Consider the following 13763-nt stretch of genomic DNA (forward strand, 5'->3'; position numbering starts at 1 on the left):
TCTTTCCACATCTCTGTCCTTTCTAGCTTCTGTAGCCCAACTGTGAGCATGATTTAGTTTTTAGCTGTTTAATTTTCATATTGGAATATTCCTACTGATGAAGGAATAAGGAAACCAGGCTGAGGAATTTAGCATGTGGAGTGTCTGGGGAAGATTTCAGATATCATGAACTCTTAAATTTCTTTAATGGCTGATGAGAATAGGGTGCTTTTGTACTCTTAGCTGGGCTTGCTCTTAGTTCTGCAATAATTGAGATTGTTCCCCATTTTTATATAATCAAAGAACAATTTTTCTCTTGGTCAGATCTGGATCTTGAGATTATAACATGGATAAAGCTTTAGTGCAGGGTCACTGCACAATGCCCAGGTGTGAGGCAGGGAGGTGGGGCTTGCTTTTTACAGCTCTTACTCTACGGGGTATGCAGGTCAGATTCTTATAGCATGCCTGTGTGTCAGTGCATGAATCTTGATTTATGTTTATTTATAATCCCAAAGGAATGTTTTTTAGGTTTAAAAAGCCCATTTTCCTTGGTTAACACATGACAGTGTCTAGCGAACTTGATCCCTTTGGGATGAAATATGAGGACTCTGAAATACAAACATGCATGTAGAAGTAGAAGCAACTTTCATCTATTAAATACACAAATATATATACATACACACACCCCCAAAACACACACCCTCAATGTAATCAGCAGCTTTGGAAAGAGAAATCATTAAGCCTATTCTTTTTTCCCCACTGAAACTAAAAGCCAGTTACCTAGCAGGGAAAATTTTCTTGAAGTTTTGACCTTTTCCAATATACATGTGTACTTACCACACTTCTTTTGATTTCTCAGTATATTCAGCTCTTTCTATCCTTTTGCTTTTCATAAAAATACTTTAAAGTGTATTTTTTTAAATAGGCAAAAACATATGTGGTTCAGAATTCAAAAGGTAACAAAAGAATATGCAGTGAATGTTTTATTCTGTTCTCTAGCCATTCATTCTGTTTTCTGGAAGCAACCATAGTTACTAGAGTTTTCTGTATCCTTTCAGATATTGTGTGTACATATCCAGGCAAGTGTGTGTGTGTGTGTGTGTGTGTGTGTGTGTTTATGGAATTTTTAACGTAATTGGTGATGTATCATGTTTTTCCCTCCTTTAAGATGATTCATACTAGTATACAAACAGCTTCCTCAGACCATTTTCTAGTTCTATCATCATTTGTGTCCAAGTCCCTCCCAGTGGCTCTATGGACTGTTTCTAGTCTTTCCTGTTCTAAACAGTGCTACAGTGAGTAGTCTTTTACATACACGTGCAGGTATCTAAGAAAGAAAGTGCTAGGCTCAAGGAAATGTGCTTCTGTAATTTTGATAGTCTTTTTTGCTTGACTTTGTCACTCCTTGCTTTTCTTAACACAGCTCTGTCTTGCTGCTTTGCTGTCTCTCTATGTCACGTGCTTCTGCCCACAGCATTTGCTTGTGGTCCCTATCTCTTTGTCTAGGGTGCCGGTTAAAGCTAACACTCTTCAGGAAACTCTCTTGATGATTCAAATCAGGTCTTTCTGTACAGTCTGATTTAATATATTTGCCATGACTTCCCAAGATGGAACTTTATTTTTTTAATCAGTTATTGTTATAATTACTGTTTTAAAATGATGCATAAGCATTGAAACATAATTCTTATGTTTGCTTGCTTTTCTCAGGTTTATAGACAATGTAAAGGATTTTTGTAGACAAAAAATAGATCTTTGCATGTGATGCTGTTTGTTTTGAGTCCCTCTTTGTAGCCCAGACTGGAGTCAGTGGCATGATGTGGGCTTACTGCAACCTCTGCCTCCTGGGTTCAAGTGATTCTCCTGCCTCAGCCTCCCAAGTAGCTGGGATTACAGGCATGTGCCACCATGCCTAGCTAATTTTTTTGTATTTTTAATAGAGATGGGGTTTCACTATGTCGGCCAGGCTGGTCTCGAACTCCTGACCTCGTGATCCACCTACCTTGGCCTCCCAAAGTGCTGGGATTACGGTCGTGACCCACCATGCCTGGCCACGTGTGATACTTTAAAGTTTTATTTGACAATAGTCTTTTTGGGATATTTGTAAAAATATTTTAAAATACTATGCTGTTGATATTTTATATCTAAACCATTTTCATTCTTGTAGCCAAGAATTTTGCTATTGTATTAGTGTGTGTGTTTGTAAACACAAGTTCATTTGTGTTCATTTTTGTCATTTTGTTTTCTGGTGTTTTTGTTTTGAGGAAATTCAGTCATGATTGCTGCCAAATACTGAGTAGGAATACATTTAACTTATTTGCAGATATTTTGGCCAAAACAACAACTTTATAATTCTTGTTTTAATGTCAAGGATATTTTAAATATGAGCAGAACCTAAAATTCTAATGTATCTTAGGTATTTTAGATGATACATATGTATGTCTGTTTCTACATACAATATATACAGATTATATACTGGCACTGCCAAGACACAGAATAGTCAGTAACGTGCAGGCACGTCACAGTTAAGTATGTGGTGGGATCACATGAGTCCTTTTATGTGTCTATATTCTGAGATGTTACTTTCTTTATTTGGAACGTCTGCTTTTCAGACTCAAGCAGGTGCAAAGTAACATTTTTATTGATGAGCCTTAGAAGAAGTACTTGAACATATATATTGAAATTTAGTTGCCAGATAGTTTAGAAAAAGCTATAGTGAAATGCCAGAGTAACTTCTGACTTTAAGTTCCACAGTTCCATTTATTAGGGAGATTGTTTTCATAATTTAGAATTTCCAGGAAAGGGGGAGAATATATATTGACAGAAACTCTGGTTGGAAGAAATTTTGTTTGTGGAACCACTGCCTGGAAGAGTAGCGGGAGTTTTGAATCTTAAGACCAGGCCAGAAAAACTTAATGATTTAGATTAAAGAGAACCTTCCATGCTGGCAAAATGTGGACGGAAGTCTTTTTTATTTTAGTTTTATAAAAGTACTTTATATAACAATGCTTTCTTTATTTTATCCAAGTAACTTCCCAGACCTTCCACCTGTACCAGTTTCATTTTGTCTGCCTTCATTCCTGTTCTGTCATTGATCTGTATTCGTATAAGAATTTCATATAGTTTCCTGTCTGACTATACTGTAAGAAGTAACCTAAGAATATGTTGTTATATAAATTCAAGTTTTAGGATAGAGCATAACTGTATATGAGCCAATGCATTTTTTAAAAGTATTTATTTATTTAAAAGATGTCTTAAGTCAGAAGTTAGGATGCAGGTAGAGAAGGTTAGACATCTTTAACTCTTTCAGTGAAGTTTTTCTTCCTTTCAGCCAGTGTTTAAAAATTAGTATCTTTCAATCTAAGGAGTCATTAATAATTTTAAATTCTCCTTTTTTATAGTAGTGGTTCACACCTGATTTTCTAGTGAGGGTGAGAGGTGAAGCTGTGACATTGGAGCATCTTCTAGAGAGGTTATGTGGGCAGGGGAAGAGTCAGAGTCCACCAGGAAACACAGGTGTAGTCCCATCTCTGTTACTCTCTTGCTGTAGGACTTTGGGGAAGTCATATACCGCCCCCCCACCTCCACAATTTCCTCACCTCTGAAGTGAGGAGATCATTGCAAGTCCAATTAGCTCTAATATTTTTTGGTTTTCAAACCTATCTTTAAGCAGAATTCATTCTTGAAGAGAAATTCTGTTACCTGTAGAGCTTGCGGGCGTGAAGGTGAGGAAACCTCGCTGTGCTTGTGAGCATGGGGCTGCCGTCCTTTCCCACGCCTTGGCCTCTTGCTGGTGTGGCTGGGCACACAGAGCCCTTCCCCCCAGCCTTATAAGTGACCGTTTCTGTTTGCTTTAGGGGCTATCAACAGCAAGACGCCCATGAATTCATGCGCTACCTTTTGGACCACCTACACTTGGAACTCCAGGGTGGTTTCAATGGTGTTTCCCGCTCAGCAATTCTGCAGGAGAATTCTACTCTATCTGCAAGTAACAAGTGTTGCATGTAAGATTTCGTTTCCTTCTGTTTTTTAGGAGGGCCTCAGACATTTCTGTTGGTATTAACTGTGTGTTGGATTTATAACAGAAGGTGGAGGGGTTTCCTAGACATTTGCTGGAACTTTTCATGCTCTTGAACTTTGTGACCCAGTGAACTAGCACATGCCTCTTGCTTCCAGACCAGAGGCATCTTGTATTTGCATCCTGATTTAGTTCTGACTGTGATTACTTGGTATAGATTATTTTAAATCTTGAAAAAATAGAAAATATTTGTACAATATTTGTACAGTTTAGCATTTAAAAGATTTCCTACAAATATATTGAATGATGGGCAGGAGACTTAATTTTCATATACACAAATAATATTTGTTCACTAAAAACAAAAGCTTAAAACATTTCGAATGTGAACTTTCCTAAAGCTTCATTATGGACTTGAACTTTCCTAAAGTTTATCTGTTCTTTAATGAAGTCGAGGCATTTGTAAGTTCTCAGAAGTTTTTCTTGCTTCTCAATATGAATAAAACAAAGTTTTTTGGATTGCTTTCCCATGTACTAGTAGCCCACAAATATACACTGAGATCAGAACACTTATTTTGCTTGAAGAAGGGAAGATTTACTGTTCCTTTAGCCTGGATTTTGGTCAGTTGTAGCCTCCTTTGTTCAGATGTTTTGAAAAGTTTCACCACTATTGAGCTACATGGGAGAGATTTACAAGAAGACAAACTCCCCCCAGAAAGAAAGAAAAGAGTGAGTAACATGTAGGTGTCATTGTAGTATTGCCTGGCAGTCCATGAATCGGATGCAGTGGGACTACTTCTTTTTAATGGCAAAGCAGGCTGATAGCTCACCAAGCAGTGTTAGAAACGGCAACCAATGTGAATTGCCATACTTCTCAAAATGATTGTCCCTCTAGGTCCTAGTAGCTGTGATTCCAATTAGAATACAATATAGAAAGGGAAGGACCTGTGACCTGGGAGAATTGTGCTTCCTGCTAGCACCAAATTAAAAAGTATTAAATGAAAAATTGTTTTGTATTTTATCATGGCATATTCATCCACAAAGGATATTGAAGTGGGCTCTATCATGGATAGGCTGTGTGAGGTGAGAGAGGGTATATGTCTTTATGATTTTACATGATGCCCGGGGCACCCTGTGGAATCACACTGTGTAATACTCATAGAATGTTCTTTTAGTGCCTCATGAGTTTTCAGTATTAATCTATCCCTTTTCATGACATTTTAAAGATTAGGAATTGCAAGTTTCATTACTGAGTTAGGGACAGAAACCAAACATTATCAAATATTAAAAATTCAGATTTCGTTCAGTGCATTGGAGAAGCCATTTCAGGATCTAAGAATATTTGCTACAACTAGAAAAAGGTTCTCTTGTGTAATGTCTGTTGACTTGTGCACACACACACCTACCCCTGCTGAAGGTGAAGGTGAGGATGGTGGCATGGAAGTAAGTGGCAGATGTGATTTTTATAGTACATAGAAAATCATTCGTGCCAGTTAAAGGACCCTAGAATTATAAGAGCCTATCCAAGCATTCAATATTTAAACATTTGTGGTTATACTAAATGAAACTGATTTTGAATATTAAGTCATGGTATGTATGAAACTTAATGTCAAACAGGTCAGGCAGCTAAAAACTTGATTAGTATCCATTTCTCAGAGGAAGTGATTATAAGGAAGAACTACATTGAGTCTAAATGTAATTCTTAATGAAGCAGTTTCCATTTTAATTAAAGGCAACCTTGTAAGTGAACATCAGCATGAAAGGGTCAGTTAGAGTCCCTTCATTTTCAGCAGGATTTTTTCTTTTTTTGCTATGTACTTTTTTAGTGACACAGATATTAAACCTAAACCTGAAATGGCCACTGGATCCTACAGCTCCCAATGCTTCTTCCCCAATGCCATCTTAAAAAAAAAAGAAAACTTATTAAGACAGTATGTCTTACAAACAATACTTTAAAAAGTAATAATAAAGTTACAGCCTATTTATTTTGCCAGTAAATGAAGCCTTTTCCTAGAAAAGGAATCAGACTTTTCAAATAGAATTGTTTGAGTAGGTTTTGTCATCATTGCAGTAGGTTTAACTTAAAGTGGCCTAGAAAATATAGTTCAGTGTTTTAGGAGTAATTGATTCAAGTGACAGAAACCACATTATATTGCTGTTAGCAGAAAAGAGTGTGTATTGGCTCAAGTAACTCCATAAGTGCACGAAGGCTAATAGACATTAATGATAGCAAACAATTGAAACTACCTCAATACCCACTAATACTATATTGGTTAAATTAAGAGAAAGAGCCGTGTTAGAGCAGATATTCAGGCCAGGCCAGCTGTATGACCTTGGGCCAACTTAACCTCAGCGTCCTCATCTACAACATGGGGCTAACAGTAGCTACCTTTCTGATGTGTTGTGAAGATTAATTGATTGAATAGATGGAAAGAATGTGCTTGGAATGGAGCCTGCGTGTAGTAAGTGCTATAATAAGTGCCTGCTACTCCAGCTCTCACTGGTACACTTCCTCGGTGGTTCTTGCTTCCATTGTATGTCCATACTCTGACACACCATGTAGCTGTCAGGAAGAATGAGGTATCTGTTTAAGATACACACTCAGGGAAAAACAGAAAAGCAAGAAGCAGGTGTAATCTGACTTCATACGAATAAAATAGTGGCAAACACTTTAAGTGCTTTATTTTTGGTAAGTACTCTTCTAAAAGCACTTCACATACACAACTCTCTCGTCTCCACACTGGGCCTCTGTGGTGGGTGCTCTTCTGTATTCCTGTTTTATATTTGATGGAGCAGAGGCATGAAAAGGTTAAGCAACATTAGGGCAGATGGTTTTGAAAATTGTTCTTAAAACAGTATATTGTTCATCTCCACAAGGAAATTATTTGCAGTATTGAGCTTTTTAAAAAGTGTTTTTGACAGTAATATCCAGCACTTTCAATTGTGAAGTCCTGCTTACAGCAGTAATTACTACATCTGTATTAAATTCCTTTACTTCCTTTTCCCCAAATCTGTCAGATGGCTGTATAAAAACTCTAAAACTATCTCAGATCAAGGATGTTCAAAGTCAAGTAATTGTGAGAGTTCCCTGTGAAATATGAAAGGCCTTGCAAAGATTCCAATACAAGGCAGTTTCTTCCTTTTGAGGCCTAACCTGGGGAGGGAATGGAAGGAGTCATGTCGCCCTGTGCAGAGTCATGCATGTGATCTGTTATGATAGCAAATGGCCAGTGTTAGTTACTCTTGGGGAAAGTAGTGGGATTGGATGAAGGCATTGGGGGAGGTCAGTGGCTTAAACCTTTTATTTAGTATGTGTCTATGGTTTTGAAATTTTTATATTATTTTTTAACTTAGAAATAAATGATTTAAATATTCCCTCAAAGGGAGTCATCTGTAGGGCTTTAACAAATATTTGTAGTTTTTTAAGTGTCAAAGAGATGGCTTCTTACTGAGATATTTTCCTATATGGTGATTTTGTTTAGAAATGGAGCATCTACTGTTGTCACGGCTATATTCGGAGGCATTCTCCAAAATGAGGTTAACTGCCTCATATGTGGGACAGAATCTAGAAAGTTTGATCCATTCCTAGGTAAGTTATGTGGCATGTGGATATATAATATTTTATTAAAATAATTTTAATGTTTCCTTCAAAAAATAAGTGTAAAGAGAAATCTAGAAATACATCAGTTTGTGAAATTATTTTTGAGTAGACATATATGCCTTTAACAGCTCTTTATTTACTTATCTCTCCTTTTAAGACCTTTCATTAGATATTCCAAGTCAGTTCAGAAGTAAGCGCTCTAAGAATCAAGAAAATGGACCAGTTTGTTCATTACGAGGTAAAGATACTTGAATGTTCTAAAATATTTTTTCTTTAAATAATGGAATAGATTGATAAGCTTCATCTATATGTGCTATGTGGTTAATATCCTTAATAAATCTGTGTTATAACTTAAAAGGCAAACTTGAATGTCTTTTCCTACCCTCCAAAATGTTACTGAATAAGAATGTCTGCCATAAGATATTGTGTGAAGCATAAAATATTTCTCATTTTTTTCTTCTTTTAATACTGACTTTAAAATAGAAGGTCTGTAGCAGAAGTTTTTCTGACCAAATGAAACAGAAGTTATTCTGTGGTTATCCCACTAGCATCTATAGGAAGAAAATACTCAGCAGAGTCTTATAAATTATGGTATTATGTATTGTTGTCAAATAGTTTGAGAAATCTCTGGATGATATAACTGCTGCTTAAGCCTGAGGCCCTGCTTTTAAGACTGTTAAAATTCACATTTATTTAGGGAGATTTGAACATATTTTTTCCTTGGTGAATACTAGCTACTGTAATCAAGGCAGAAGACCTTACTTAAAATTTTATCGTAGACCATAAGTGTACACACAGGTCACAATTAAAATGGCTAATTGTTCTTGCTAGTTATATAAAGAAGAAGCTAGGATAGACAAAAGAGGGCCGAGTCTGTGTTTTATCAGAAACTCTACACTGAAGCTAACAGTTTCTACTCTGACTTGTATGTTCACTAAAAGTAATTCTCTTTTCTCTATTTTAGGGAGTATTGTCATGATGGTTTTTTTATTGCAAAACTGCACTGTCCAATACGATAACCATGAGTCATGTAGCTATTAAATTAATTAAAATTTAAAATTCTGTTGCTTAATCACACTTGAACCACATGTGCTCAGAAACCACAGGAACTAGTAGGGGGCTCCTGCGTTAGACAGCACTACTCTAGAATCACATTATCCTAGTGGAAATAAAACTTTCTGTTGGAGAAGGGCTAGGCTTCTCTGCGTTACTGGCATTCTGTGTAATGTGAGGCATTTGGCTTGTTAGAAGCAGCAGAGGTCTCAGACACTTGTAGCACTGTTGCTCAGGTAGTTTCTAGAAATCCATCAGATGATACGTGGGATGACTAGACTACACTCCAGTAAGGAACCGGAACAACTCTGTATATGAAACATTTTGTGGATGCTCTTAGGTTTGTTCCTTACCTACACGACCAGTGTTGATTGTCTCCTTAACAGGAATACAGAAGAAAAAGCCCCACTCCACTTCTCTGCAAAATATATGGCTATAGTATGTGGCTCCAAAACTGTTTTTGGCCTATTTGAGATTAAGAAAATTCACAGTATGCTTGATATTGTCAAATATCACACATTTTCTCTTTATATCTAGGGCATGTGAATACAAGCTAACTTAATCATAAATACCTGGTTATTTACAGTGGAAGTCAGTGAGAATTAAAGGAATTAGCCTCAAACTATATCATTTTATAAACTCTTCAGTAAGAACAGTACTAATCACGCTAGTTTAAAAACTGTTCCTCACTATATATACATGGATATATATCTGAACAATACTTTTTTTTTTTTTTGTGGTTTTTTTTTTTTTGAGACTGAGTCTTGCTGTGTCGCCCAGGCTGGAGTGCAGTGGTGCGATCTTGGCTCACTGTAACCTCCACGTCCCACGTTCAAACGATTCTCCTGGCTCAGCCTCCTGAGTAGCTGGGACTATAGGTGCATGCCACCACGCCTGGCTAATTTTTGGATTTTTAGTAGAGACGAGGTTTTGCCATGTTGGCTAGGCTGGTCTTCAACTCCTAACCTCAAGTGATTCGCCCACCTTGGCTTCCTAAAGTGCTGGGATTACAGGCATGAGCTACCGCACCCAGCCTGAACAGTACTTTCTGATATTTAACAAAACTTAGTAAATCCAGATGATCTTTGGCTAGAAGACTCAGAGACACTAGTTTGTTTAGGCTTCTTTCCTTCCTTCCTTCTGTGTTGTTTCCCTCATTCTAAGTTGGTTCTATATGTGGTTCTTACTGACTTTCGTAACATTTCAGTTATGACTTATCCCAGAATACTTGAATACCAAGCAGAGTCTCACTTCTTGAGCCCATCCAGGAGGAGAGTGCATGACACAGCTTATAGATGGCCGATTATTCTCCAAACAACAGAAGTGGCAAGTGGCATCCGCCTTGCATCCCAGGGAGTATTGTCCTTGGCACAGAATCCTTGAACTGATGTGATTGGTGTTAGCTTCAGGGGGCCCAGACCATCCTAAGTAGTTTAGGGTTTGGCCGGAAAAGCGTTTCCTGTAATATCAGCTGGCTTTTGTTTGAATCCTCAGGCTTGATTTTTATTTAAGAGCTTACTGTTGGCTTTAAAAAGTCCATGACAGGGTCTGGTACCTCCTCATTGTGTTTTTGTTGACCACCCTTATCAATTAAGGGCACTTCTCTTGGACATCCAGAATGTCATGGACTTCACTTGACTCATAGACCTTTCTTTATTTACTGGAAATGGAGACTTGTGATTACCTAGTAAGTCTTCTACATGTTTTGAGTCCACTTGACAAGAACTACTTGTGTACTTTTTGGATTTGTAGTTGTTAAGCTTAGTTTTCCTTTAAAAAGCAAAAGTCATGGTGAGAAAGACCCATCTTAAATAACTTAAATAACTTGAAGTTAACTAAAAATATGCATATTGCAAAAGGCATTAAATAACCCCAGTTCTGAAACCTGACAAAGATACCATGAAAAAGAAAATATAGCTTGATCTCACTTATATTATAGATCGAAAAATCCTAAATAAAGTATTAGCAAATACAACTCAGTAGTGTACTAAAACAATACTATACAGAGATCAAATAGGACTGATTTAATACTAGAAATATAATTAGGTGAAAACAAATGAAAATGCTCTAATAGGCCAAATGCCTGGGCATAGTGGCTTATGCCTGTAATCCCAGCACTTTGGAAGGCTAAGATGGGAGCATTGCTTGATCCCAGGAGTTTGAGACCAGCCTGGGCAACATAGTGAGACCCTGTCTGTACCAAACAAAAATAAGAAGGCCAGGCATGGTGGCTCACGCCTGTAATCCCCGCACTTTTGGAGGCCAAGGCAGGCTGATCACGAGGTCAGGAGATTGAGACCATCCTGGCCAACATGGTGAAACCCTGTCTCTACTAAAAATACAAAAATTAGCTGGACGTGGTGGCAAGTGCCTGTAATCCCAGCTACTCCTTCAGGAGGCTGACGCAGCAGAATAGCTTGAACCACGGAGTCAGAGCTTGCAGTGAGCCGAGATTGTGCCACCGCACTCCAGCCTGGTGACACAGTGAGACTCTGTCTCTAAATATATAAATAAATAATATAATAATAAGAAAAATTAATTGGGCATGGTGGTATATGCCTATAATCCCAGCTTCTTGAGAGGTTTAGGCAAGGAGGATCACTTGAGCCCAGGAGTTGGAGGCTGCATTGAGCCTTCACTGCTCCTGTACCTTAAGCCTGGGTGAGAGAGTGAGACCCTGTCTCCAAAAAAAAAAAAAACCAAAAATGTCCAAATAAGATACCGATAAAATCCCAAATCCATTACTGATTAAAAGGAGAATAAAGGGGTGGGCGCAGTGTAGTCCCAGCACTTTGGGAGGCCAAGGCGGGTGGATCACTTGAGGCTAGGAGTTCGAGACCAGCCCTGACCAATGTGGAGAAACCCCATCTCTACTAAAAATACAAAAATTAGCCACGTATGGTGGCATGTGCCTGTAGTCCCAGCTCCTCGGGAGGCCGAGGCAGAATAATGGCTTGAACCGGGGAGGCAGAGGTTGCAGAGAGCCGAGATCGTGCCACTGCACTCCAGCCTCGACAACACAGTGAGACTCTGTCTCAAAAACAAAGAGAAGAAAAAACTTTTATTAGGAATAGAAATGTTAACTTGATGACAATTATTAACAGCTATCAGTGATCATCACAGTTAATGGTGAAGCACTGATGATTTTCCATTAAGGCCGGAAATAAGCCAAGAGACCTACTGAAATACTGCTCAGATGTCTTCTGGAAAAACAAGGCAATAAACTAGGAAAAGCAATAAGAATAAATTATAGAAGAAGAATGACCAAATTATTAACATTTGCAGACAGACTGATTATATACCTAGAATATTTCAGGAGAATCAGTTGGAAAATTACAAGAAATATTAACTATTGTCATGGAGAGTTGAGACTGGGCAGGAGGACACCTGCTTTTCTAGAAGCCCTCAATTTAAAAAAAATCAAACACAAGTAATACTTTGTAATACTTTGATAAATATGTTCTAAACATGGAGCTAAAAAGTTTAGGCAAAAAGGCAGCTGATTTTCTGTACACAGCAGAATAATCTATTCACAGTAGCAATAAAAACTCAAAAGTACTTAATAAATTTAATAAGGAATATGCAGTACTTTAGTAAAACATTATAAAAGGACAGATAAAGCCTGAATAAAAAGAGCCACATCATATTCTTGGATGGGAAGACCCAATATTGCAGAAATGTCCATTTTCTCCCAAATTACTCCCTACATCTATTCTAATTTATTAAAAAATTCCTCTGTAAGTAGAAATTCTCAAGAGGAGTTAAAGAAGTTTTTAAAATGAAAGTAAGGTAGAAACATAGCAATGGGATAGGAAATGTCCTAGAACTACGAATATAGAGCAGGTGCTAATGTAAAATATTTATGGAAATTTACAATATGCCAAAGAATGTCAAATCAGTGGGACGAATAAGAAATTAGGCAATAAATGGTGTTAGTGTTAATGAAAATTAATTTGGGAAAACACTGATTTCCTCCCTGCCTCATATCCTTTCCCTAATTTGAGGTTTCAGTATTTAAATATGAAACATAAAACCACAGGACACTGTAGGAAAGCATCTTTATGATCTTGTCATAGGGGAAATCTTTCTAAGCCAGAACCTATAATGGGAAATGCTTCATAAATGTAGTTGAGCAATGGTAAAAGACCATAGACAAAGTGGAAAAGAGATGATAAACTTGAGACAAATATTTGGACGTATATGAAAAAGGTGACTTGGGCAGAGTACATGAGTAAGATATAAATGATCATTATAACATCTAAAAAGTGTTAATCCTCATATTCAAGAAAATGTAAGTAAAACCAGATTGATGAAAAGGATAAAGATGGATGTCAGTGGAAGAGGACACTCGTGTTGGTGTTAGAAGTATGAATTGGCATGATTGTTTTTGGAGGGTAGTGATCACCATTTTTAATAAGCATTTCCTTAGACATACTAATTTCACTTACAAGGGTGGACAATAATATGTGTAAAAGATTTTAATTGAAACACTCTTTGTTATTGAAAAAAATCAAACAATTTAAATGTTCACCAGTAGGGCACTGGTTTAATAAATTGTATTATGTGACAATTAAGAAAGATAAAGTTGACCAATAACTACGCCATAGAAACATAGCTACAAAATATTGTGTAGTAAAAAACTATCCATGGAAGTATGTGTGTGGAATAATTCCATTTGTGTAAGAGAAAAAACATTTATATGGGTGCTAAAATTCTTAAACAGCATACACTGTGCTGTTCACAGTGATTATCTCAGGGAAGTGAGATTCAGGAGGGAAATGGAACTGAATTATTTTTTCATTTGTTTTAACCAGTGTGTATCACCTTTATAATACCTACTTGGGGGAGAGTAAAAAATGCATATTAACTTAATGTATAATTCCAAACTACTGCTTTGCTAAATTAAATTTATATAGTATATAAAGTTGATCTAATAACTTCAACAAACTAGCTTTATTTTCTGCTTTCCATAGAGATGCTATTTTAACAGTTTATATCATGTGGAAGACTGACAGTTGTGAAATATATGCCCTGAAATCTTTGAGAATCTTAAGAGTTTCAGAAACTGGTACGCATATATATATATATATATGAATATATTATAAGCATAGGTATACA

General features: G+C 37.0%; 1 protein-coding gene across 3 annotated transcripts in view; it reads left to right on the forward strand.

The window, feature by feature from the left end:
• USP3 (ubiquitin specific peptidase 3) overlaps positions 1-13763 on the forward strand; it is a 61457-nt gene that overhangs the window by 36626 nt on the left and 11068 nt on the right. For all 3 annotated transcript variants that reach the window (XM_011967810.1, XM_011967799.1, XM_011967818.1), the window contains 3 exons: positions 3834-3980; positions 7474-7580; positions 7750-7830. In XM_011967810.1, coding sequence (XP_011823200.1) covers positions 3834-3980; positions 7474-7580; positions 7750-7830 — 335 coding nt within the window. The remainder of the gene's footprint in view (positions 1-3833; positions 3981-7473; positions 7581-7749; positions 7831-13763) is intronic.

The sequence above is a fragment of the Mandrillus leucophaeus genome, unplaced genomic scaffold (genome assembly GCF_000951045.1).
Source record: "Mandrillus leucophaeus isolate KB7577 unplaced genomic scaffold, Mleu.le_1.0 Scaffold12, whole genome shotgun sequence".
In the NCBI taxonomy this organism is placed as follows: Eukaryota; Metazoa; Chordata; class Mammalia; order Primates; family Cercopithecidae; genus Mandrillus; species Mandrillus leucophaeus.